General features: G+C 36.3%; 3 protein-coding genes across 8 annotated transcripts; 1 reads left to right on the top strand and 2 right to left on the bottom strand.

The window, feature by feature from the left end:
* Nucleotides 1-6: 6 nt before the first annotated feature.
* LOC136783927 (cilia- and flagella-associated protein 70-like) lies at nt 7-4,919 on the bottom strand. The gene is made up of 20 exons (XM_066744297.1): nt 4,788-4,919; nt 4,518-4,716; nt 4,030-4,385; nt 3,758-3,940; nt 3,599-3,699; nt 3,297-3,523; nt 3,000-3,241; nt 2,716-2,852; nt 2,530-2,653; nt 2,159-2,302; nt 1,903-2,076; nt 1,679-1,812; nt 1,455-1,603; nt 1,210-1,373; nt 1,002-1,148; nt 795-925; nt 569-689; nt 345-494; nt 154-274; nt 7-63 (listed from the first exon to the last, which is right to left on the bottom strand). The coding sequence occupies exons 1-20, from the start codon at nt 4,917-4,919 to the stop codon at nt 41-43; spliced, it is 3,159 nt and encodes a 1,052-aa protein (XP_066600394.1). The 3' UTR covers nt 7-40.
* Nucleotides 4,920-5,057: 138 nt separating this feature from the next.
* LOC136783936 (TOG array regulator of axonemal microtubules protein 1) lies at nt 5,058-27,405 on the bottom strand. Of its 5 annotated transcripts, none has more exons than XM_066744308.1 (23): nt 26,385-27,405; nt 26,112-26,290; nt 25,639-25,926; nt 24,566-25,312; nt 23,420-24,166; nt 19,224-19,388; nt 18,725-18,910; nt 18,469-18,645; nt 18,124-18,289; nt 17,909-18,023; nt 17,602-17,713; nt 15,544-15,698; nt 15,217-15,454; nt 14,742-14,953; nt 9,926-10,050; nt 8,656-8,912; nt 8,089-8,568; nt 7,425-7,778; nt 7,119-7,255; nt 6,853-7,057; nt 6,392-6,540; nt 6,151-6,309; nt 5,058-5,683 (listed from the first exon to the last, which is right to left on the bottom strand). In XM_066744308.1, exons 2-23 carry the CDS (start codon nt 26,283-26,285, stop codon nt 5,563-5,565), a joined length of 5,469 nt encoding a protein of 1,822 aa, XP_066600405.1. In that variant the 5' UTR covers nt 26,286-26,290; nt 26,385-27,405; the 3' UTR covers nt 5,058-5,562. The 5 variants fall into 5 exon arrangements, with proteins under 5 accessions (XP_066600405.1, XP_066600406.1, XP_066600402.1 ...); XM_066744309.1 differs by having other exon boundaries at nt 15,217-15,445; nt 24,566-25,321; XM_066744305.1 differs by having other exon boundaries at nt 24,566-25,321.
* Nucleotides 20,555-23,325, top strand: LOC136783892 (carbohydrate sulfotransferase 11-like). 2 transcript variants are annotated; one of them, XM_066744238.1, is made up of 7 exons: nt 20,555-21,031; nt 21,128-21,276; nt 21,340-21,511; nt 21,726-21,831; nt 22,172-22,317; nt 22,405-22,695; nt 22,765-23,325. In XM_066744238.1, the coding sequence occupies exons 1-6, from the start codon at nt 20,891-20,893 to the stop codon at nt 22,633-22,635; spliced, it is 945 nt and encodes a 314-aa protein (XP_066600335.1). In that variant the 5' UTR covers nt 20,555-20,890; the 3' UTR covers nt 22,636-22,695; nt 22,765-23,325. The 2 variants fall into 2 exon arrangements, with proteins under 2 accessions (XP_066600335.1, XP_066600334.1); XM_066744237.1 differs by having other exon boundaries at nt 21,726-21,885; nt 22,765-23,323.
* Nucleotides 27,406-27,898: the final 493 nt, after the last annotated feature.

A 27,898-nucleotide genomic window follows, 5' to 3' on the forward strand; every position in this document is an offset into this window, starting at 1 on the left:
TTGTTGGTGTTACAAAATAACCTTTTTTTTTATACACCACTTATACACTTTTTGCTGCAATATCTGTAATACATTTATTAATATTATCATATATATTATTTACACATGAATATGTATACATTAAATTGTTAATATATCATTAATTGCTATTACTATTATCAATTTCTTCATTTTCCTGTTCTGTTTCATAAATGCTACCAGTTTTTGTGTCAAGACCATATTTCTCCATACAACTTGAAATCATTGCAGATAGCTTTTTATTGTTTAATTTATTCTAGTTGATCACGAAAAAATTAATACACGCTTGTGATGGGGATCGTAAGTTCAAGAACACTCGCACTTACCTTAATCGCTTGCAAATAGCACTGATGGAACTCGTCATAATTTTTTTGAGAAAGATTAATAAGAGACAAGTATCCCCAAATATCCGGATTGTAATGATCGAGGTCGTTAGCTTCTAATAGACACATTTCTGCTTGCCTCAATTGGTGAAGCTATGGATATAAGAAACAATTTAAAAAATATTTATCGATAACGAATAATAAATCTAAAAACATATTTCACTCACACTGTAGAAAGTCTTTCCCAATCCAAGCCAAGATTGTGGGGTTGGCGAAGATTTACAAGCCATCAGAAACATTTTTGTAGCTCTCTCAAAATTTCCGATACTCTCGTAATAAATACCCATTCTTTTGTAAAATACCAAAAATAACCAAAAACGATCAAAATTTAATTTGCATTGACATCTAACAGCGTGCACGTTTATTTATTTATACGCTATGATTAAATAATACCTAATGTGAAGAAGATGCGCATCGTCGGGTCTACTGAAATAAGAATTTGAAAATTCATAAAAAAAAATAGCTTGATCGATGTCACCTAGTTGATAAAAGCAGTGGCCCATTAAACTAGCGATTGAAAAATCCTAAAAAAAAGTTTTAAATTACAATATAACAAATAAAATAAGGAACCAAAATATGATCGATTGATAAATAACAAACTAGTCCATGAAAAGATCGGGCTTTTTTTAAATGAGAAATGGCATCCTCGTATCTGCGTGATAAATAATGCTCGATCGCTAGATAGTACAACGCCTGCAAGGAATATCCGTTTCTCGATATTTCCTCCGAGATGGCGATGCCAGCCAGCTGAAATTAATCGTATTAATAAATTTTTTAACAATGTTTATCAATCAAGAGTCTCCTTTACTTCAAGTAAATGCAATCTGAACAACAAAACTGCTGTTAGCGAGTAAATATTATTCGATTGAAAAAAAGTATCGCTCCATGCATCAGGATGCTTTTCGACAGGTTCAATGTCTCTCTCTTTATTGTTAATGCATTTATCTGCGTTTCTCGATGTCAGATGAATACCTAAACAAATTTATCGATAAATAATATAATTTTTATTTTTTCCGTTCATCGAATAGCTGAGGAAAGCAGGATTTGATTTACCTGGTAAATATTGCGTTTTCAAGTAGAACAAGTGCAGTATTGACCAGCCCTCCGCGAATCTGGGATAAATCTTGGTGACTGTACAAAAACATACCTCTGCCTCGGTGTATTGTTTTTTCTTCAAGAGAATCCCACCGTACAGCAATAATCTGCATATAAATAAATTAGAAAGTTTTAGATTTTTATCGAGGAATAAATTTGTTTTTTAATAGAAAAAAACTCACGCCAAACGATAATGCTTCTCGATAGCCAATGCTTTTCGACAACACTCGATCGATCTTTCAATTTCATTTCTTTTCAATAAATAAATCCCATATTCTAGCCATCCACGAGGATCTGCGTTGTTTTCACTGATCGCCTAGAAAATTGTATTTTTTTTTTTTAGGTTTATTAATTAAAATTGTTTAACATTTTCTGGTAAATATTTGTTTAAGCCGATTTAACGCACTGTCAGATGATAATGTTTTGCATCGAGACCCAATTCATAAGCTTCTTCGGCGTAATAATAAATGTCGACCATAGGAATGTGATTGTTATCTATAATCTTTTTGCTCTCCACCATTTCGTTCAAGGTTGTTTCCATTTGTTTTGTTAGACGAGTGTAAATCGAAGATATCAATTTCTAAAATTAGAAATGTTTTTCAGTTTCCTTACGTTATATTTTTTTTAATAAAGAATTTCTAGATTGATGAGTTAAGGAAAACCTGTGTTTCTGTGGAAGTTAAATCATCTTTCGTTATAGAAAACTTTTCGTTCAAGAGCAAAAGTACTTTTGACTTGAGACTTTGGAAGATTTCGATATCCACCCCTTTTTCTATAAGATACTGTATAAATCGATTGATCTCGCCCTATAAATTTAGAATTCGCTATGAAATATATAAATCAGAGATGCATTATTAATTAGTTTTTTTTCTGAATTTACATTTCCTGGGTCTCTCAAAAAAGATTTCTCTCTTCTCGGTGTTTCATCATCCCCGTAACAAAAATTCTTGAATGACAAAATTATAATTTGTTAAAATAATTGTAATTTATAGAAAAATAGTTGAATAGGGAGTATTTGCAATTTTAGGAATACCTGATAATTTTGTATTATAATTTCTGCTAGTTTTTTGATACAACTCGTATATAACTCCTCGGCGAGTTGATTAGTGTAAAGATAAGGTTTTTTTTGTTTTTTGGGTGATGTAAGATTCTCGATTCTAGATAAATAAAACTTTAGTGGCGCTGGGAAAATTAGGCGAGAGAAGAAAAGTTTCATTACAAGTGTGAAAAGTCGGCTTCTACTTTCGATGGGAACAAAGGGTGATGAAGCTCAACTTGGATTACTATATATGTTGCTTGGCTGTTTTGAATCATGGTTGGGTCAAGTGTCAAATCATAATTTGAAGCTCCATGATTCTGATTTCACAAATGTCAGATGAAATTATTTTTTTTATCAATGAAATCCAATACTTTAATATATACAGAGTGTATCAGTGGCCTATGTCGAAATTTAAAAAATTGTATAGGGGTCAAGTCTCAAAATGTTAATGGTAGCTTAACGACCCATGGTCTATTAGACAAAAGTTGTTCAAAATGATCTCCCCTTTCATCCTGTAAAGTTTTTACAAAAGTCATTGTTACACCCTGTAGTTGAAAAAAAACCTTCGATATCGATTTCTTGTCTTTAAAATCATATTCTTCGCTTTGTTCCTCTGACTGAAAGATATTATAATTCATACCAGTTTTCTCAAACAAATCTGAAGGGATGAATGGTTCCAGCTTGGCGACCACTCTAGTTCTATTCACTAAAATCTCAATTATTAATTTATTCTAGATAGCACAAATGTCCTCGGTAGATACTGAGAATATACGAAATATATCTGAATTCGTTCTGGACATTTTGTGCTATTTGAGTTCTAGTACAATGCAAAAACCATATTGTCATTAGTCCAAAATATTTACCACCAGGGAAAAGAAGCTCTGACAAGTCGACGCAACACTGATAAAGCTCCACTTGGCTATGAGAATTTTTAGTTTTCCCGTCAGAATTTCCCGTAACAGCGATTTGGAAAGGCCAATACGCATACCTCAATCATAAAAAGGTGAGAGTATTAAATATTTATTATTTATTGTTTATAGTGGAATAATTAATGTAACGTTACTTGAGAATGTGTTCCTTCATAGAAGAGATCCCTTTATCAAACATTATAAAACGACTTATAGCGTTCCACTGAATTCTTGGCTTCTTCTCATTTACTTCTTTCTAAAATAAAAATATTCAATAATGATTATTTAGAAAATTCTACAAAATTTAATTTTACCTCCAAATCAAATTTATCTTTAAAAATATTTCTAGTCTGCTGATATTCGTTATCTACTTTGTATCTTGAGAGCAAAGCACGACCTTGCAACTTGTTAATTAAACACTGCCAGATTTTACATGTTCTTAAAAGCGGAGCATGTGTTTTGTAACTACCACCTTCGAAAATTACGTTATCTCGTATCTGTTGGACGAAAATATTTCAATAATATATTTTTTTAATTAAATAGAAATATAAGAACAAAATATAATATTTAACAATTCATCACAAACATTTTGATCAATGTGAACCACAGTAGCAATTTTGTATTCCTTAGTCTGGTCCCAAGATGGTGGAAGGTTATAAATACTTTCGACAGTAATAGTTAAATAATTAACTGACATTGACGATGGAAAAAATATGTCCTCTTCCAAAAAAACTTTGAAAGTTAAAAGTGGCAAATTTTGCCACGAGACTGCTTCGCTGTCGAAGGTAGAAACTGGATTCTCCAGTGGAATTTTTTCCTTAAAGGACTTTTCACCTAAATTACCATTAATCAAGTAATAATTCCAATCGCAAAATATATAGATCAATTTGTTCACGTTTACCAGCAAATACTGGCAACAAGTCCAAATTGCAACATCCAATTAATCGAACGTTCTGCAGAGAATTTTCCCCACACAAGCTTAGAAACATTTTAACTATTGTGCGAAAAATATGAAGTATATTATAAAAGAATAGAACGAAGGATTGCAAAAGGAATAGAAAATAATTGCGTTACCAATAATCGGTTTCGATACGAGATTTTGCGTGTACAAACTGTCAACGTTCATTTCCATTTCTACGGAATAGTTAATATCATAAGCTTCTGAATCAAATCCATCAAATTCTGACGAGTCGATTACGATTATTTCGCTTTTTCCTAAAATTTCGCCATCATGTTCCACCGAGAAGAAGACGCTGATAACATCATCCGATATCTGAAAAGCGGTTGAAAAAATAGAATTTATAAAAAAAAAAACAGGATATTAATTCAAAAACGTGGACTCACTATATTCTCCAGCATTTCTAGAAAAATAAAAATAGTTCTGCAATTTTTAGGTTTGTACAGGAATGAAGAAAGTTCAGTGTCCTCTTTCTCCAATTCTTCGAGCATTTCCCTGGAATCTGCTACGTTTTCCATTTTTTCCTCTGGATACTTTAAAACTCTAAAGACTGTCAAACCAACGAAGAGTACGAGGACGAGCGTTTTAAAAATGAAAGCAGGAAGAAGAAACGAGTCTTTCAAAATCGATATTTTACTTTATCGAGAAATCGCCATATCAATATGTATACATATATATTCAGATATATTTTCATCGTATAACAAATTACTAGAAATTAAATTAAAATCTTTATTATAACTCTTCTAGAAACATCATTGGATATCCAGCTGTTAAATTAACGACGTATATGTATGTGTTTACATTTATATTTCGTTTATGGTAAAAATACTCGAGTTATTTTTTTCTTCTTATTCTATAGCATTTGAGCGTATCGACATTCTTCACCGACTCAACGGCAAAACCGTGTACATTGTTATAGTAGAAAAACCAAACACCACAGACAGCATTTAGTCTTCGGGATAATAAAACGGTGTTTACAAACAGGAGTCGCACATTTTCGGATGAATTTTAGTCAGAGATCTGGTTGCTCGATAATTTCTTCTGTTCTCGGAATTTTTCCAACTCAACGCACAATCGCAATTACAGTTAAAGATTCACTATTGGACCCAATTTAATTGCAATGCTCGTTGATCATCGGAGACCCCGAGGAGGTTGCAGCAGCTATAGCGACTTCAGGGTTTTTTCTATGTGACGTAGTGTGGTTTCCGGAACGGCGTCTAGTAAACAGCGTTTGAATCCGTCGCAGCAGACCAATCGACGGAACATTTTCTTCGCGTGATTTCTGTACGAATGGAGAAAAAAGCTCTCGTTATTTATTATGTCCAAATTTTGCACAAAACCTTCCTGAATACGAATAGTAATAAATTTCGTAAAATTTTTATGCGTAAACTTAATATTTTTTATAAATATGAAAATATAACCTAGTTTACACCGATATTGCTTCCGAGATTAGAAATGAGGGATTATTGGCTTAAACACATTTATCGTGAATTTTCTGGAATAAAATCGATACAGGATTGAGTAAACATTTTTTTTAAATCATGCTCATACACACAAAGGAGCGTTTTAAGTGGCGGGCCCTATATACGGCACTAGCCGTCGCCTTATAGTTGAAGGAGTGTAGACGTATCTTCTGCACTGCTTCAAGCAATGGACGAGCAGGGCAGTATAACACAAATCTAACCTCAAAATCGAAAGTTTTTGTTCGTTGAAAATGCAAAAGACAGGGGAATGGAAATAGAAGAATACCTTGCATCTAGACTACCGTCCATCAAGAGTCTAGCACCACTGGAAAGCAATTTGTCCCTGGAGTCTCGTGGCAAGCTCATCGCGTGCTCAGGTCCGAAACGCTCGACGATTCCACACAATAATCTTGCAGTGGCAGCCCGAACAATAGCGTTCTGATGACTAAAACGAAACAACAAAAAGTTCCAACGCACGCAGCAGCTTCTATCGTAACATAATATTGACTAAAACGTTTTTGTTTCACCTTGCACCGCGCAACACGATAATCGAGACAGTTTTGTGCGCTGGCAAATGCTGAACCATACGATCCAACGCCGAGTTGCAATCCCCACGAAGGAACCTGTTAGTGTCGGCTGTTCTGTGCAAAAGTGGACTGGCAATGTCATCGAGATCCTGCGATTATTAAATAAATATTAATCCTGTTAAAAAACATGAATTATGATTTTGTAAAAATTATCTTGGTGCAGTTCTAATAATTTTTAAAATAGATTGGTAATATCGTCGACTAATATTTTAATCTCATTCTTTAATATTATTTTTCTTAACAAACAAGAATTAAATTATCTTCGATAGATTATTATTTGTTTGAATAAATATCCAAAAGGGAAAAGGATTATAAACCATGCTTTGCAATTTTGATCACTGAGTTCTTAATTGTACTGAGGTTTGTTTTAGTGAAATAATTTGAACTAGGATCAAGTTTACCTGATCGACAGTTGCTCGAATTTGCGTGCTGCGTTCAAAAATGTCACCAGCAGTGGAGCAAGCTGCTCGAGCCACTTGGGACCTGAGGTTTCTTATGTGTCGACCCAGCAATCTACCAATCGTTCCACCAACGCAAACGTTTAAGTACTCCGGATGCTGTTTCGCGATTTGCGAAAGCGTCTTCAAACCCTTCAACGTAATTTCCCTAAAATGAATCAGAAAAAATTAGCAAAAAACATTTTTCTCAAATTATTTCACAAACTCACCAGTCTTTACTCTCCAACTCCACGAAGCACTGGTTCACGATTGGTTTTGGTTTTTCTTGAATCTTCTCTACCGATTTTTTCACAACCTTCGTTCTTCTCGGTAACAACGATGGCATTCCCAAGGACGGTCCCCGGGTCTGCGATTAAACCAACATTATTACTTTCTCTATTCTTAAAAATTCGCAAAAAATGCAATTTACAATTAAAATCTTTCTTTTTTTTACACACTCGTGAATTTTTTAAAATTTATTTCTACAAATTTGATTTATTTATTAATGACAATTTTTTTTATTAAAAGCTAGGTACCTCTATGACAAGTATGGCAGGTTCGGAATTGGTTTCCTCGTCGCACTTGAGAAAATGAGTAGATTCCAGCGCGGCTGGATGGGAAATAGTGCTGAACCTACGTTCCCTCGATAGAATTCTCTTGGCAGGCGAGCCTTCCAGTGTAACGAGGCTATTTTCATGATTGCTCGCCCTGGACGCGACGCGTTCCGGATTTTCGACATAGTTGTCGAGCACCTCGCCATTCGAGCGAGGACAGGAAGCGACCTCCAAGGTCCGGAAGGATTCGTCGTGGGAGATCAAAACTGAATTTTTAAACGCTTCTTCTTCATCTTCTTTATCATTGTCTCTCACTGCTTCACCGAAATCCTCGGACTGATAATTCAATTAAATTTAATTAAGAACATGTACAATAATACAACAATAAAAAATACAATATACAGGGTGTATTATTAAAAACTCCCCAGAGCATGAAAGTAAAAACTCGTTCATCTCCAAATCTATAAAAGGACATCAATCTTTTTCTCAGAATCTCTTTAACAGAGCGTCAAAAAGGTTATATTAAGAAATTGATATAATTATGGAGACAAACGTTATCGTCTTACCTTCGTTCTCCAGAGTGAATCAAACGAAAAACCCTGCATAATTTTAATTTCTACTCATCAACATTATCCACAAATATTACCAAGGATTTTTTAGAGGCTCGACGTTGTGAATTAGATTTGCAACTGGACGGGGTATCTGGCAAGGCTTCCGTGGTCTCTGTATCAGCAGCCTCTTTCTTATCAAAATTCATATTATTATTATTATTATTGCCATTGTTGTTATCACCAGCATTTTCATCGTAATTCTCAAAGTTATCATCGATATTGTCATTGATCCTCAAGATCCGTTCTGGATCTTCATCGTTCTCACGCTCGTTCTTGTCGCTCCTCTCGATCTTAACGATATTCTCGTTAATCGGTGAAGAGCTCGCGTGTTTCGCGTAACTATTATTGATTTTTTTCTCCGGACTATGTTTTACACTCCGGACAACGCGAGTCCTCTCGTAGGTGATCTCTTCCTCGAACCACTCTTCCCTGCTCTCCGTGTCCTCTTCGACCCCTCCTCTCTTAGTCCTGACGTCATCCTGCTTCACTTCGACCCTGTTGTTTTCAAGGTCGTACTGAAAAGGTCCGAAATTCTTCGTTATCCTTTTGACCTTGAGACAAATTAATATTCTGTCCCGAGGATCATTTTTTCGATAACTCACCACGTAGACGTCATCGGGAGCCTGGCCATCAAGGACATCGAAGGCCTTCATGCTGACGGTGGGACTATGGGTCTTGAAGGAGTCTCCTGATCGTTCGTTATTGGTCTTTGGCGAATTCTCCTCGACGTTTCCCTCCATCGTCCCGTCCACGTAGCTCCTTCCGGAATTCGCCGATTGCACAGGGGTCGTTGACAAGGACGAAGAAGAAGTCTCTGCATTTACCGGTCCTTTCCTCTCCGCCTCCACTTCGCTCGGATCTTTTACAAAACGATTTTTGTTTTTAGATAATTTTCAGGAATTATATCGTCATTCTCGTATTTTCCAATACGCGAATCGTGAGTCAACAAAATTTTATCGCACGCGTGCAGAAATTTGCTTCCAAGTTCCGAGAAATTCGTCATCCTCGCGTTTCGCGAAACGTTAACTATGATTCTACGAGTTTGACCGGACGTTGAAGATAAGGGAGTAACAGAATTCGGAGAGACATCGCGTGCGGTCAGGCATAAACTCATGAACGAAACCGAAGCAGGTACCAGGCTTGAAGCAATTAAAAAAACAAGAGACGTGGGCGACTTTTACTATCGGCACGAAGGCTGATCGTTTCACTGGTCTGAATAAGATTTACATGTAAAGGACCTGCCAGCTACATCCAGCGAGTTAAAATAGCTCGAGAAGAATCAAAATTTCGTTAAATATACAAAAATTCAGAATTATAACACTTAAAAACCACATCAAATTATGATTCTAGAATTTTCTCTATAAAAAGAAATATATCGATCGACGAATATCTTTGGGATTACATGGGAGGGTCCTAGAAAACTCATGAAAACGTTAATAAAAGAATAATAGTAATTTACTAATATTCACTATGATAAATATTGATTAAAAATTTTCAGTGCTCTAAGAGGGGGGGGGGGGGTGGATGGAAAGAATAAATGACAAACGTATTATATATAAACTTATAAATTGTGGTTTGTAGGACTGCGTAGGTCGACCTTAGAGTTAGCTCGGTGTTCTCCGTAGCAGGGAAATATCGATTTTCTTGGGCACGTAAACCGTACATCGAACCGAGAGTTAGTTGCTATGTCTGCTGTGTACTCACGCGTCACACAGGGTACAAGGGGTTAAGAACCCCGCGTTCCACTTTCGATCGTCCGGCCAGATTCGATCTTTGCCCCTTCCGGCCGTTTTTCTCTGCGAACATCCGCATCGCGACACCTCCAGCGATATTCCAATCACCCCCCCCCCCCAACCCTCTCCCACGACTCACCTGATTTCTCTATGTGTCCCTTCTTGCACCCAGTTTGCTGCTGATAAAACTGCGAAGTCGTCGAGTAACGTCGATTTTTCTCGTTCTCCGATCTTTCATCGTCGTTTCCCCTTTTCTCATCCGATCTGAAATCATCCGGAAATTATTAAGTACCTGCTAATTGTTTCTTGAAACAATGTCGTCATTGTTCTTCTAATGTATGGTTTTTTTTTCCATTTAATAGAGTCTGCGTGTCATGTCCTATTTTTAGTAAAATATAGTGAATCATTGATTGATTGATTTTTTATGCAATGAAGTTAAAGAAATTTTGCTGAATAAGGTTTTGCATTAAGAAATTAACGGTTGAAAGGAGATGTAGGATTTGTGTATGTTATATGTATCAGTTTTTTCTATTTATTAATTTATTTGCACTTTAAACTTATTGTTGGAATTTGTAGGAGTTATGGTCAATAAAAATCCAATGAATAAAATAGTATTGGTGGTACACTGAGTAAAATGCCAAAATGTCTCGAAGAAAGCAAATATCGTAGAAAATTCATGTGCTTTGTTTACAATGTAAATAATTGCTATGTAAAAGTCAATGGAAATCCAGTGAATAAAATATCGTTGGTAGAGAGTGTAAAAGGCCAAAGCATCGAGTAACAAGCCAAGCATCATAGGACCTATATATGTGTGTGTGTTTTTTTATTTTTATTTTAATTAATTGCCATCTAATAGTGAATGTGTAAGTCTAATGAATAAATTTGCGTTGTTACTATATCTATATGTAAAATGCCAAAGCAGCAAGAGAAACGAACACCTTAAAATAAATATGTACTTTGTTTATAATTGAATATAATAGTATTTGCTATAGTCAATGAAAATCCATTGAATAAAATAGCATTGGTGGAGTGTAAAAGGTTAAACCGTCAAGCAAACCAAACATCATAGAACCTATATATGTATATGTGTGTATTTTATTTTTAATTTAATTAATTGCCATCTAATAGTGAATGTGTAAGTCTAATGAATAAATTTGCGTTGTTACTATATCTATATGTAAAATGCCAAAGCAGCAAGAGAAACGAACACCTTAAAATAAATATGTACTTTGTTTATAATTGAATATATTATCATTTGCTATAGTCAATGAAAATCCAGTGAATAAAATAGCATTGGTACTACGTAAAATGCCAGAGCGTCAAACAAACCGAGCTTTGTAGGACCTAGATCTTTGTTTATTAATTTATTTATTACCACCTTGATAAGCGTCAAGGATTTCACACGACGCGTCAGTTCTTGCTTACTTTCAAGGTCGAGCTTAACTATAGGTCCCCGGTTTAACCAGCAATCGAGCTTTATCAAAGCAAACCAAGAAAGCCATTAATTTTCTCACAAGAAGTGCAAATAAAATAAATGAAATCATAACAAAAAAAAAATTAAAACTATAAACGTTAAAACACGAAATAGATTAAATTACGTTCTAAAACCACGAAGATGGATTATGGAAATATAAATTTGTTTGAAAAGCAAATTTTATACGAAAATTTATGGTGTTTTAATGTTTTCCTTGGAAATTGAAGGTATATGGATGGTTTGTGGGATCGTGGAAAAGCGTTGATGGGTATCGATCGCGGTTTACGAAAGGTTAAAGCTGTTCTGGAGGATTTGAACTTGAAGGGAAGTTAGCTCCGACCGGAAGTACGTGACGTACAATTGTTCAAGGTCCCCCGTTGGTTTCCCGATGGAAATGATGGGTGTGACATTGGTGGAGTTGACGAGGGTGGTCGACTGAGAGAAATTTGATGGATTTTCGGCGGTCCAATCGATACCGATGGACCTTCTGTACCGGAAGAAGCATGGGCAACATCCCAGAACGGTTCTTTCCAGTTTCCGTTCGACTCTGCCACCATTGCAACTCTCTTCAGGAACGATGGAGCTGCGCAGCTTGAAAATTCTCTTTTCGTTCTCCTCCCCCCTCCTCCTCTCAAGTCCATCCTCCTCCTCCACTTCCTCCCTTCCACCATTCCTCCACTCCTCCCTCTTCAAGAAAAAACAATACTTGAAGATCATCGCGAGATTCTTCACCTTCTCACCTTCCCATTCTCGATTCCCTCTTCTTCACCTCCCCCACCTTCCACCTCCACATTCCAAATTTTCAAAATTTTCCTACAATTCGAAACTACCCTCTTTCTCATTTTTCAAGTTCCTGAAGAACTTGGCTTTCCATGAGAATGTTTGGTCTTTTTTTGTTCTTGAGGAAACACTCGAGGAGGCTTGGAGGTGGCACTTGGCACGGAGTCGGAACGAGCACACACGCACGACTGAACGAGCGAGGCCCTCAGGGGGACTCGAGTAGCCAAGGGAGACTAGAGAACGCGTGGCCGATGCCCGAGAATGTCCCAACGCTGACCGCTACCAACCCCACCCCCACCTCTGTTACTCCACCCCCTCGTCAACCCCCCCCCCCATGCTAACCCCCAAATTTCCCTTTGCTTAAAGCTTATTTTTAACACATTCCTACTTTTTCCAAAATTCTACCTAGGAATCTTGATAATAATAAAATCCTTTTTTATTCTTGCACAGGCTGTAAGCTCCATTATATAAATTTATTTGAAAATTGTTTGCAGAGATCAATTACGTGTTTGTAAAATTAGCATAGTTTTATGATTGGTTAATTCTGAGTGGAAAATGGACATTTTTATGTAAAGTTATATACAGGGTGAGCCACTTAGGTAGCCCCAAAATATGGGTACAGAAAGACGAGTATCTCTTTAACTATAAAAGATATTCGATTTTTGCATAGGACCTTTTCGAAGCCTCTTGTTGTTTGCTTTCAAAAAGATTCTATGCGAAAATTGAATATCTTTTATAGTTAAAAAGATACACGTAATTCTGCATCCATATTCTGGGGTAGCTTAAATACCTCACCCTGTATGTCGAGAGCTGTTATTGAATTTGGAAAGAAAGTAAAATTCTAAATGTTAAACTATTTAATTTATGGTATATCATATTAATGTAAAAATTTTTATTTGGGAACTGTTAACCAATGTGTCCTATAATTGCTTATTCAATATTCGATACCTTATTTTTCTTGACCAAATATTACCAGACAAAAATTTTCAATTAATAAAATATAATTTTCTCCTAAACTCGAATGCAATTAAAAACACAATAGCTATATACCTTATGCTAAATAAAATTTTTAAAAATGGAACCTAGAATTTACAAGCAAGGTATAGTACACAGCTCTTCTCTCTCTCTCTCTCTCTCTCTCCAATGGGTTATTTTGCACGGTAGCTAAAATTGTAGCTATGGAAAATAATTTTATTACGACTATTACCATACCAAGTTTTTTCTGTAGTACAGAGTGGCCAGGTAAATGTATAATCGAAGCAAGAAACGATAAGTCGAGCCTGCACGACCAAGCAAAATCATCCCGCATGACGAATAAGAGGGAAAAAACTAGCTGTAATTTACTGTAACGTTATGCGATATTTTGTAACGATATGGAAGTTAAATTGCTCGAATTATCAACGATATTCCGTTGCTTCGATTAAACTAGATAGCAAAATTTTTGATAAGTAAAAGTATGTCGAGTGTTTGGATCTGGGCTTTCTCGCTCGAGGGAAAGAAAATAAGAAAGAGAGTGAACGATTTCACTTTACGCTACCACTGATCGATAACGAACTGGCAGCAAGTTCCGTTTTCTATACTACTGGAGCATCGATCGATGGAATTATTTCAGCTGACAACAATGAGATAATAAAAACGCGATATTTTCTCAATGCGTATATACAAATGGATAATCTCGCCTTGGAGTTTTCTAAGAAACTAATCGATGGCTTACATCGCTTATAAGGCATTTCCGGTATAAACTTTGACTCTGGCTAGAATTAAGTTGAAAGGAAAAAAATAGTTTCCAATCGGTAATTTCGGCTTTGGTTAGATTGAAAACAAGTAATTGATGCATGACTTGCATTGGTTAGAAAGAAATTTTAGTAGGATTTTATCGAAGGAATTAAATTGGGAATACAAAATGATTTTTCAATTGTTAATCACAGCTTTGGATATTGCTAAGGAATATAATTAATGACTTGCATTGGTTAGAAAGAATTTTTTATAGGGTTTTATCCAAGGAAATAAATTGGGCATACAAAATAATTTTTCAATTGTTATTTACAGCTTGGAATATTGCAAAGGAATATAATTAATGACTTGTGCATCATTTAAAAATGATTTCTAGTAGAATTTGACAGATGGGTATAAATTTGCAATACAAAATATTCTTCATCTGTTAATTAAAAAATAGGATATTCTAAAGGGAAATAATTGATTATTTATACCCTTAAATGGGATTTCCAAGAGAATTCGACTAATGGAAATAAAGTTCCAAGAAAAATGTAGGTTTCAATCGGTAATTTCGCCTTGATGTTTTCTAAGGGAAAATAATCGATGGCTTACATCGTTTAGAAGAACTTCCTGATGGGATTCGATTGAAATAGGAATAGAATTATAAGACAAAAAATATACACTTTCCGTATGGTAATTTGCAAAATTAATATGTAATATAAATTCAGTTTTCAATCAGCAAAAACAAACTATGTATCCCAAGAGAGCAAAGAATTATTAGCTGTGTTCAAAGTATTCTTTGTGCAATGCAAATTCACTTTTATACTTCAATTGTGCTACAAGTCAAACTCGTTTTAGGTTCATATGGTAACGTATTTGAAAGATTTGAACGAATGATTATAAATATTTAAAATTTTAATTACTAATTTTTTTACTTGAATTATTCTGAGGGAAAATCAAAGAAGAAAAATAATTGAAAACTTACACCGTGCAGAATGAATTTTCAGCAGGATTCGATTGTCTGGAATAAAGTTGTGACATGGACAAGGAACGAAATCTGGTCCGGAGGGCCGAGTCAATTTCCCAACCAAACGAGGATCCATCGCTGATCAGATCGGATGGATCCGATGGATCCGATCTATGAGAAGGTTCCGACGAATCGTCTTCCTCGCCTTTTATTTTGCGTATATTGTTAAGCTATACAAATATTTAATTCTATTTATTATTTCACTATAATATAGCTTTAAAATTTTAATTATTTATAATTTATTTATCAAACACAATAGGATATAATTATGCTTTTAGCAATTTTTATTTCAAAATTTGATTGTGATAGATCAGATATATAATAGACCCTATTAATTATAATTTACATATCAAATATTAGATTACATAATTGCTTTCTATATTTTTCAATTAATCGTAATGAATTTATAATTTTTAGAAAAATAATTACTTACAGATTGCAACGAATTTCGGTAAAAACGATCGATTGGTTCAGGAGCGGTTCTTAGGAGTTTCATTTTTTCGCCTCTCGAGTCCAAAATCTTCGCTCGATAAACAAATGGATCTGGTTTGAGAAAGGCACTGGCAGAAACAGGATAATTATAAATCGAGTTTTTATTGCTCGTTGGTAGAGGTGGCATTTCGCTGGGGACTTCCGGTTTATCCAATTTTTCAGGCTCAGAGCTGTCGTATCTTTGGTAAAATTGTTTTTTTTTTTGTTTAAAAATAATAAATAATAAAAATTTAATTACGAATTTCTAGAAAATATTTATAATCCTCACTCGATATTCGTATCTAAAGTTTTTCCAGGTTTTCCATCGCTGTCTCGAGGGTATCCATCCACGCTACTCGATCTGCGATCTCGAGAATAAGCCACTGGAATTTTCGAATCGCTCTTATTCTTCACTGATACAGATGTCAAATTTGAACTTGAATTCTGCAAACAATTGGAATATTTTAATTATTTTGCACTCACTTGCAGTGGGATCGAAGAGGATATTACTGTATAATGATGAAGAATGACGTATTTGTGGATAAGAATTGATCGAGATCTACGATTGAACATCTTAAAAACAAAGAGTAAGTTCTACTAATATTAATAAATATAAACAATACATAATTATATAATTTATTGATTTAATATTTTGTTGCAAATACGTTGCTCTTCCTTTATACAAGGTGTACCATTAAAAACTCATCAAACATGAAAATAAAATTCGAATTAATCTTTAAAACTATAATATATATCAATTTTTTTAAAAACCTTTAGAATACGAATTAGTGGACGTTTCAAAAAGTTGCTATAAAAAAATTATAACTTTTATGTAACTAAGTATGAGATATTACGTCCATGTTCTGGTGTTCCTTCGTTGGTACACCCTGTATACGTTCGAATATTGATAACGTCGAGGAAAAGCTTCTAAAAAATTGCATAAATCGAACCATTCTTTCAAGGTCAGTAGAAAGTTTCGAAAAATCAAATCGCCTATTGTCCAATGCATCATAGACGCTTCTGTACACGGTGTCTCGTTTCTTTTGCCAACTTATCATCGAGTCATTCTTGCCAGACAGTTGATTTTTTAATTTCCAATAGGAGGAATTTCCCGAATAGTACCTTTGCAATTTACCTCTTATCCTTAAACCAACGTCAAAAATCGTGCCTGCTCGATGCAATTGAAAACAAATTACAACTATAAACAATTCGATAAAAAATTGTTGAAAAAATGTTGCCTTTTTATATTTTTACCATCTTGATTCATGCCTACTACGTTAAACCTTGTTGAAGGTTCGTTCATAATTGTTATATTCTACAATGAAACAAGGAAAATATATTGAAAATTTCTCGAAATTTTAAATAATCGCGTGATAAATAATTCTAACCCTCGCGTCTTCTTGCAAATAAACAACATCCATTTGTGTCATACTTTTTCTATAATTTTCTGCGTCCACAATCTTGTTACTTCGTTCAGAATTCAATAACGAAAACTCTCCTTTTTATTTATCACATTAATCATTGAAAATATGGAGAGTCAGCATGTCCAAACGGAGATAGATTTTTCTTTTTTGGTTACGATCGATGCAAGAAATTCTTCGCTTTTTTGGATCCAGATATAAAGATTTTTCACAGGATCGTTCATCAATAAAAACATTTTAAATTCGTATAAAAAATATATGATTAACTATTCGTTTAATTGATGCACGAGGAAAAATATAACGTTTTTAGAGTACTAGAAAATGTGACAATCGATTGACGAGATCTCGAGTGGTTTTCGTACCGATTTACATTTTCATACAACCGAATGCAACTTCAGTGTCTTCGTTATATTTTTCTCATAATAAGTCCAAATGTACTAAGAACATATACATATATAGCACACGCAGTTTCAGAAACAATCCTGAAACGTTCTTAGACTCCATTTGACAGACTGGAATATTTTTGATACTATGAATTCTTTATGAACGTACTCCAATATAAAATAAGCTCTATAACTCACAGTGCAGTTCGTGTAGTAAAAGATATTACTATTAAAGTGTTCTCGTGACCACACATTTTGCATGGAATTTAAAGGTCTATACACAATGAGAAAAGTGCAAATAAAATATATAAAATAAACAAATCTTGACTCTTAATTTTTATAAACTACACTGGCTTTAATGCTAAAGTCATGAATAGATTACGTTTAATTATTATACATATATCCTTATTTAAACAAGTTTCTTTCTATCCACAAATTTACATAAATTACAAAGTCCTCGAAATAAAAAATCCTTGACTGTATCTTATTCCAGATTAATTTCGTTGTGTACAGACCCTAACAATTGTTCGCGTTTATCCTTACGTGTTTTCGATTGGGAACCAGTTGCCAGGCAACAGGATGTTCTTTTTTGTGCTGCAACTCAACACCAACCGCTACAAAATCCTGCCTATTCTTCCAAGGATTATTCCTGTCCCTGCACATAAAAAAATAAACATTTTTGTCTTAAAAATGATCTTTGATTACAAATAGACCTTAATATTACAGCCAACGACTAAACAACCAAGTTCAAATATAAAAAATACATAACACAAATATTATATACAAGATTAGACATTAACGAAACTAAAAATCTAAATTGATTAAAAACTCAAAAAAATATCAATCGAACCTAGGTCGTTTTCTATTTTCCAACTTCGTTGTGGCTCCTATGAGTTGTCCGCGAGTTCGTGCTGTTCCAGGCGAAACTGATCCACATCCGGCCACGATCCAATCAACATCCGGTCCTGAAACCGTAAAGATAAATTAATTAAAAATCCTAAGCACTCTTAGGACTCAAACTTAAGAAGCATTTCCACTACATCTAAGATCAATTACACAATTTACCAGTTACGATTTGAACACTGGGCGATATTTGGAGTCCGTAAACAACCAAACCATCGGCTGACACGAGTGGGAGTGATTTTCGCGATAACCGAGCTCGAATCGCAGACATAATCGCTTGAGCATCGTGTCGACCTTTCGTAGCTTCCTGTCCAGCTCTCAAAACGTCCTAAAAATTACAGGATTAATTGTCCCATCGAGAAACTCAATCATAAAGGTGAATCCATAACAGTTGGAACTCAATTCCAAAAACCATGACCCAAAATCTCTCATATAACGAATCTCAAGGTCAAAAATACAAAACCGAGTTCCTTCACTGTTTTTTAATTTTTTATTGTAAAAGTTCACCTCGGTGTCGTAAATTTGAGCGAGAACAGCCAGAGTGTCGAGGGCAGCCTGGCGAACTCTTCTGCGGCGATCGGCCACCATGGTCGCCACCTTCACCGCCACTGTGTCGACCTTGAACTCGGTACTCGGAAAAGTAACGAGTGAGAAGATCAAGAGGAGGAGAGCGTTCTCCCTTGTCTGAAAAAATTCGAGAATTTTTATGGAAAATTTGGCAGTTTTTATGCAGTGTTAAAAAAGATTTATGCGCGAGTCACACCTTGGCGTTTCTGGCAGCGATGCACTGGGGCTGCAGGAGTTGCTCCAGCAGCAGAGTCGGACGCAACCTGAGCATGGCTATCCTCGCGAGTTGTGCTGCGTTTGGTCCACCCTGCCTGGCCAATCCCCATGCGAGTTGTGGCAACCTTTTTTCCAGAGCCTCCGTTGTCACCCCTGCTACGGCCACCTGTGTACGTCAATATTGTTTCAGGATAAAACTATCTTTACTTTTAAAAATGAATTAAAAAAAAATTATTTTGGAATTAGCATTTGAAAAAATAAAAAGGATTTAAAAAACCAGAGAAAATTTTATAATTTAGCAAATGTTAGATCCACCACGATCATCCGAATAAAATTACACTCGTGTGAATTGCAGTGAAAAACAGGATTATTTTATAAGAGTAAATATTAGCGAGAAAATAAGATGGAGAAAAAGTGGGTGATAATTGGAAAGATAAGTCGAAAAGTAGAGGGAAAATGGAATATATAAATGGTGAAACCTTGGCCACGGTTAGGCCAGCCGCGGCGACCCGGCAACTTCTTTCTCCTCCGAGGACGGTGTGCAGGAGTGATCCTAATCTGGGTTCGATCGCCCTCAAGCCGGACGACGTCCTCAGAGCCGAAGCTACCCTCTCCAAGCCTCTCACTCGTGCTCTCCAGTCCTCCTAAAAATAGCACAAACAGAAACAATCGAAAAATCTAAATTTCCACCAAACAACGATAAATCATATATATAAACTTATTTTCCTTCGAGTGTTTATACAATTTGGTGAACAGTAAAAGAAGTCAAAACCTAAAACACGAAAAATATGAGCTTATCGACAGAAAGCTACGACGTATTTCCTCGACAAAGATTTATTTATAAGCAAAAATCAATGGTCCGTCCAAAGGCTCTATACACAATCAAGCTATAACCATTCTCTCGAGTCTTTCCTCCATATATTTTCCCCTCCCCCTTCTCATTCCAGACGATTTATTAGCATCGTGCAATTGTCCAGCTCAAATGTTTGATTTGAGAAACAATGATAAAGAGAGCTGAGCTGTTTAAATTTTTTATTAGGAGGGGGGGGGGAGGGGAGCGAAACCGAGACTAAGCTATATAGGGTTGGGGGTGGGGGGTTGGTTTTGGGTCAGTGCTGCGAGCTGGCGTAAGAAGGCGTATATTTTAAGTAGCCGGCACGCAATATCTGTGTACAACATTATTTCCTTACCAGGGTGTGCTTGTAGAAGTTCCTTATGGCCCCCATTCACGATAAACTTACCGCATAATGACACGATGGGAATATCTCGCCATTTCAAATAAAAGGGGAATATTCATGAGGTTACATAATCCCTTCAGATATCAGCGAGTCCATATATTATTCTTTCTTTTTAATGGAATAATAATAAGATCGTTCGTATAATACTATTTTTCACACCAACCAATCTACATTTTTCAATCTCATTGCAAATAGTATATACCGAAAAATTCATTCCGACGTTTTTGTCAAGTTTGATAAAAGTGAGAAGTTTGAACAGCTGATATAAAATCATAGCACGAACGATGCTTCCTTCCATCTCAAGGTAAAGCAACTCCCACTCCGAACGAACACTCATCAGTGTCGTATCATCACAGATTTATGTGTGCACGTAGCCCAATATTTCACTACTCTACCTTTATCGATGTTTTAGCACTGCGATAATACTTGTGCTGATAATGAATTATAAATCGTATCGTGCAAGCCACATCAATCTCACGGAATCGTCTATGCACTTGGGAAATTTTAGGATTGTGTGAACATTTGGTTTAAGGAATAAAAGTTCTACGAAAAGATTTAATGTTTTTGTTTAATTTATTTGGAGTGTATTATTGTTGATGTAATTGAAATATATTAAGTTTAAAAATTAATGACAGTTTTTAAAATTATTTAAAGTGTGCAATGCTGAAGAATGAAATTATTGGATAAGGTTCCAGTGTTGTCCCATCCAGCACTGTTCAGCAGTTTCTTTCTGTGACTAAAATCCTAACCCAACCGGTCCGTCAGTATTTCGTAAACTCCAAAAGCGTGAAGAATTCTTCATCTTCTCTCTTATTCCCTTAGGCGTTTACTCGTGCACCAAAATGGAGCTAAGAATCTTCACCAAGGAGTAACAAATTTTGTGTTAAAAAAAATATTTTTCATTGATCATGATTCCACAAAAATATACTCGTCTTGTGTTTAAACTTATACTGGCTGTGATAGCAATAATTCTGCTGTTGAGGCTCAACGAGAGGATTAAGAACAAGGACGAGAATGATCAAAGTTTTGATGATTTAAAACGATTGATGGTAATTCTTGAAGAAAATTAGAAATTGATTTTAATTAGTCTGGTATGAGTGGATTGATGGAAAATAATTTTAATGACTGAATTTTTGGTTTCTTAGCTCGAAGCTGAAGAAGAAAATTGGTCGAGGCTGTTGAGAATCGAAAAGGTTTGCAAACGCTACAATTTGGGAATGTACGAAAATCCGGATAAATCAGTACGTTATAAAGTTCCACCAGCTCCACAATACTCGATATTTTATTTCGACAGGTTCGTGAGGATCACAGAAAGGTTCTTTAATAATGTGAAATTAAAAGAAAAATTGTGTTTTAGGGTACACAATATATCTTACTGCCCTATATACAAAGCTGGCAGCACCACGTGGCTTTACAATTTATGCATTTTGAACAACGTGCCAGAGGAGGAAATTAACGATGGAAAAGAGCAAATATCGTCCATTTCCCGTCGAGTTATGCCTGAACTTGAATATCCCGAGGCCGATGAGGTATGTAATTACGCGATAGCTATAAACTGGGAAAATCCTAGCCCAAGTTGATAAGTTAATGTTAAACGTTGAAGGAAACGACTCGAGTGGCAGAAAAGTCGATAAAACGTAAAAGCTAAGAAGAATAAATTGGATAATTGACTTTCGAGTTAAATTTAGTTTCAACCTATAAATCATTCTGGAGAGAGAAAAAATGCATTTTCGATGGTTAAAGGTCTTGGGAAAGAGTGGAAAATTGTTGGTGGTCAGGCACCCGTTCGAGAGACTGCTCAGTGCTTACAGGGATAAATTGGAGAACTCGACTGTTCGCCAGGAGCATGGTACTTGGCATTTTTACAAAAAATATGGTTCGGAGATTGTTCGTAAATATAGAGGTAATATATATCTATATATATAGAGAGAGAGAGAGAGAGAAAGAATATTTTGTTTTACTATAGTGCACTTTGGTTAAAAGAACATATTTAGTTTCCCTTTCTTCCAAACTCTAATTTATTTACTACAAAAAATGGCCACTTGGTCCCTTGTTTCGTTAAATAATAATTGAATTTTTAAATGTTTATTTGTGCATAATAAAAAAGGAAGTAAACAATGCACCACAGTACAAAAATTACGTAATGCAATGATTACGTGTGAACAGATTGAATTTTAATCAAATTACAGAAGAAAAAAGTTCGAGGGTCGAGCCTACGTGGCGAGAATTCGTGAATTACTTGATAGACTCGGATCTAGTCAAGGCGGACGATCATTGGATCCCTTACTATTATTACTGCACTCCCTGTTCAGTGAAATACGACATTGTGGCCAAGGTAAGGTCACCACTGCCAAGGTCTTCTATATCTAATATCGCGAATAACGCGATAAAAACCATAAATATATCTTCGAATTTCATTCAGGTGGAGACCCTGAAGAGGGACCAGATTTTTGCCATTGAAAAACTCAAACTTCGTGGCAAACTTCAACCAAAATGGCGGCACGGAAATTCCCTCTCTGGTGCGTCGAAAATTTATTTCCGCCAATTGAGCAAAAAAATGGTCCACGATCTGTTCGACAAATTTAAATTAGACTTCGAACTCTTCGATTATTCCCCTGATCTTTACTACCAGTACGCCGATTCGGACCATTAAAATCGATCGAATTGTAAAGCATCTCGTGCCTGAAGATCTTGTTCCTTCAATTTTTATATGGTAGCACTTTGTATATAAATATTACAACAAGTTTTTATCAACGTGTATCAAACCGATTTTTTTTTACAGGTATTAATATTTTACAAGATGGTACCATGAAATCTGTATGAAACATAAATGGAATGTAAATGGAATGTGTAAGGGGAACCGCTCTGTTAGCGACCAAACGACTCTGGTGTGAATATCTTCGCGAAGGGTCACAGTTGAAATTACCGAATTCGTTATTGGAATTGGACCTGTTCGGAACACGTTGTTTCTTTCGCGAAATTAACGATTTTCGTCCAGTGTTTCTTGAACGTCCGGGCGACCAAGCGCTCTGAAATCGATCGACCTACTTTGCTATACTATCATATATCATCGAAACAGCCTGTATACTTAAATTAGCAAATGCTCGGTTAAACCTGTTCGCATCCACAACTCGAAACGTTCCTTCCTGTCCAGCTTTTCAATTAAATTTTCCAATCTCCCCCCACCACTCGTCAAATCAATCGTTCGATCGATAAAACGTGATATGATTCAGAAAATCCTCATAATTCACCATAAAGACTCGTTGAATTGTAATAACGTGCATTGATCAATTTTGCGAGACTCTTGTGATGGATGAAGTAAAATTATTTTTCTACGTGCAAATTAATAAAAACTCTAATTATGCATAATTACTTTTACGCAATGCGAGTGAAAATTCTTCAAATATCCAGTTCTTTCAAGCCATACTTTTCTTTACCTTATTATGCAAATCGTCCAGAGCTTCCTGGTCGACTAATCCCAAATCCTCCCAGCTGGCTTCCTGGCACCGTTCGTCAGCGTCGCTGCTGCTTCCGGGACCACTTTCAGAGGTCTCGTAATTTTTCTCAAGAAAACCATTTTTGCCAAAGAAAGATGCGTTCGAAGGAAGTTGGCCTTTATCGGAAGCTGCAGCCACGTAACGAGTTTGAGTCGAGTTTTTTGCACTTTTCTGGTCCTGAACACTGGCCCACCCTGATGCACTAGGTTTATTTTGAACGTCTTCCTCCTCCACTAATCTACCAAACAGAACGTCAGCATGGTCACTATTGTAGTTGAGATCTCGGTTTGTATCAACATTTTTCACATTTTTCTTCTTCTTCTTCCGCTTCTTCCTCATAGGAGTTGCCGGAATAGGCTGGATGAACCGTTCAGGCTGGTCTTTCGGCAGAACTCGAGGGACTTCCGGTTTGTAGTTGGAGGCGGACATTGGTCTATTGTGGCGTCTTCTTTCCGGTTGCTGATCGCCCACCGGATGCGACGATGGTCTACCGTCGAAACGTGGCATTTTGGTCGCTGGTAAAACCGGAAGTGGGATTCTCGAGCTGCCATCCTGCAAAGCTGACGCTACTTCCGCCATTTGCACCGAATCCATCTCGATATCCTCGCTATCCGGAGTCCTCAGCTTCACTATTTCTCCCCCGAAATGCACTCTTTTCGGTGTTCTTCGACGTTTCGACTCCTCGCTCTGTCAACGATAAAACACCTTGCTTTAGTTATCCTGGTAAGACCCATCATGATCTACGATTCCTCTGCGACTGGTATTTATAATATGACAATGCGTTTAACGCAGCACGTGTTTGACCTGATAAAAACAACCCCGACATTGTAAAGAAGAAACTATTTAAACCAAACTTTACAAAAAAGTATATATAAATGTGTGAGAGAGCCTCATATATGAACTTATGGTAGTAACTAGTAGAACTTAACAGAATTAACTTTTTGCTCAACTTAAATTACCAGAGAACCATAATATGCTACATATACATATATTAAAATTGTAAGAACAATCCTGCGAAAACGAGAAAATTCAGCAAAACTTTTAGGATTAGTAGGAATGTGGAATTTTACATAGAATTTCACTCACGTGTTTCATGCCTACATCCAAATCCTTGTCCTCGAGGATCGTCATGGTGATGGCTGTCTTCCGGTCGAATTGGATTTGGGTCTCGAGGACTATTCTGGAATCCGTGTCATTGTTCTCGTTTCGTCTGAGAGTCTCGATTGCGGTGGTTTCCCCTTCTCGGCGATCGACTTTCCTTCTGTCGTTGGAATTATCGTCTTCGTCATCCTCGTGCCTCTCGTCATCGTTTTTAACAAAACTTCCGGTATCGACAAATCCTTCCTCGTCGCAGCTGTCCTCGTCGCTCTCACTTTCCATTTCATCAGCTTGCCGAGACTTTTTCTCACGAATCTGATTCTGCTCATCCTTGAGGAGTCTAGGAATGTCATTGTCGCTGCTTCCACGTCTGCTCGATGACTTCCGGTCCCGGAAGTGAACCCTTCTAGCCGCTTCTGCGTCCTCGCAGTCGATCTGATAAACCTCGCAGAGAGTTTCGAAGCGTTTCCGTAGGTTTGGATCCTGGTCCAGGTGGAAGTAGAACTCCTGATGGCCGATCAAGTCCCGGATTCGACAAAGAGACTTCAAGGCCACTCCCTGCTGTGTGGCCTGGACCAAACGAGATCCAAGAGCGAGAATCGATTCTTGCAAAATCCTCCCCGATGGCCTTGGCCCGCTCGAACTCGGAAATAACAAAGATGGAGTGCTCAAAATTATACCGGAAGTTACGTCTACCTGAAGAGTTTCGCAGCCCAACGAGTGATGCAGACCTTCCTGCAAAATCTTTCGCCACGCTTCATGGTAAAAAGTTACGCCATAAACATAAGTAAAATATATTTGCAATAACTTTTCGTTACATCGAAGAATGAAACGAGTTAAAATATAAATTTTTCATAATATTTTTATGTAAATAAATGCAAAGCCCAAAACTCCTCTAATTAATAACAATAAAAAGTGATTATACAACAATGTTTCATACAAATTTCATTAATGTAATAAAGAATAGTTTGAGGGACAAAGAAAATTATTTTCATCCTGAATATTTGTTTTTATCGATCAGTAGTATTTTGTCGAGTGAATCGTCGAGAGTAATTACTTACTTTTCGAAGGAGGGTTTCCCTGTCAGTGCTGTGACTAATGTAGATTCTAAGGGTGTCAAGAGCCCCTTTGCGTACAGCTGGTACCGAATGACCGAGATTTACGATTAATTCGGCCAGCAACGAACCAGCCAACTCCTCGAAGAGATCCTTCCGCAGTGCTGGCAGGACATCCTGGAGAACTCGAAGAGCGTGCTGACGTACTTCCCACTCCGGATCCGATAGTCTAACCGATATCTCTTGAAAACTCGACCTCGCGTCTACTTCCGATGGAAACTCCCCAAAACGTACCTTATTTGCAAAAAGAAAATAAATGTGACTTTAAAAAACTCTATTTCCTGCATCAAAAGCCAATTTTCGTGCACACACACACACTTTATGCGATTTTCATGAAGAAAATGTATACTTCGCGTGACACTTTTTTAGCGAAAGTGTAGGAAAGGAAGAATGGCCCTTATGCAATCTAAAATACGAACCACGTGTTCCCAAATTGGAGTGAGCTGAATGGACGAGGCAGTTTGAGCGAAAGGAATTTTCTCGCTACGCCCGATTCCTTGGGAAGGACTTGGACAATCCTCGAAAGGAAATACCATAGATTTTTCAGCTCGGTGCGTTCCTGATTTCGAGTCCTGAATCGCAGATCCCGTCATCGTTTCTGAAAAGGATCTTTCGGTATGATTTGCAATATTTTTTATTTTTATTAGTTTTTAGTGTGTTAATTACATATTTACGTATGTGTGTATACACACCATAATAACCAATTCTCTCGGTACTTAGAGCAAAGCATCGTTCTGGAAAATGTTAACCGCTAATTCGAGCGTTTCTTCGCCAACTTCCGGTTTTCCTTTTGTTTAACAATCGCTTATTTTTTATTTTTGCCTGGATCTTTCACCACTAGCCTTACATTAATCGTTATCACTAACACTAATTTTTTCCGTTATCACAATCAACAGAGATTTAATTTTTCACTTTACCCCTCGACTTCCGGTTCACCATTACTTTCCTCTTTTCTTATGAATCTTCCTCTATTTCCTCTTTTATGATCGCTATCACTAACACTAATGCCTTCTATTATCAGAATCAATATTTTATTTTTCACCTCACCGCCGTCTCGACTTCCGGTTCACATTTTCTTTCTTCTTTTCTTATAAATCTTCCCCCTCGCTACTTCCGCAATAATCACTAACACTAACACTAATGTCCCTCCACCACTTAACTCCGTTACCACAATTAATATTTATTTTATTCTTAACTTTACCCCTCCACTTTTCGCCACACTGAACATAGTCAGATTACCAAAACTTCATAAGAGATCCTGGAGAACAATGGACACTTCTTTCTCTTTCTCTTTCTCTCTATAACGAGCCACTGAACAAAAAACTATCATTGTCTTATTTATCCAAACGAAAACTTAAATCCGAAGATTTTCGGTACCACAAGATCCATCACTGGCCACTCCTCTGGTACTTTATAACTTGTTGCTTTTGGTTCTTCGTAGAGTCTTCGGGATTGATGAGAGAACCAGTAAAAGAATAATGGTGGAGCCAGGATGAAATATCGAGGATTTTCAATTATTCTTCAAGTATTTTCGACGCACGTTAATAATTGATGAAGAGAGAGGAAAATTGTTAATCAGGTAATTTTGAGTAATTGTGGGTGTAGCGAAAATATGAAGATTTTGAGGAACGAATGTTGATGTTAGAGGAGAGTAATTATAAATAAAAAAAAGAGGGAGAGAGATTTTTAAAGTTTAATGGTGCATCGAAGATTAGCAGAGGAGCTTAAGCTGCCTGAGCTGCCCGCAGCCGGCACATGACTATTGGTCGACTGTGCTGTGTGTGCCTTAAAAGCTATCGTATAGCACGCGAGAACGGTGCTTGGCTTAACAGTAGCAGGATAGTAATATCGATCAACCGGTGTCCCCACTTTTCAACCTCCCCCCTTCCCCCCAGCGCCAGCTCACTTTATTCTTAACAACCCTCATTACCACTTCCATTTTATCAAATAGCTTTTTTCATTATCCCCACAAAATAGTCTCTGCGGGTTTCTTCCAACAAAATTAAAGCTTTCGATATGTTAGAGGACGTAATATTTTGTTGTTTTAATTCAGTGTGCTCGAGTACATTGAATAGTTAACATTACTAATTAATAAATAAATTTTTATCTCATAAAAATAATTAAAAATTTAAAAGAATTTTGCAAAGATAGTTTTACTATTTTCAGAGCATTTAGTCATGATTAAACTAAAATTTGACAAGTTTTT

This window comes from Prorops nasuta, unplaced genomic scaffold, assembly GCF_024137725.1.
Source record: "Prorops nasuta isolate Cenicafe-Biocafe unplaced genomic scaffold, Cenicafe_Pnas_1.2 PNAS00038, whole genome shotgun sequence".
Taxonomy (NCBI): Eukaryota; Metazoa; Arthropoda; class Insecta; order Hymenoptera; family Bethylidae; genus Prorops; species Prorops nasuta.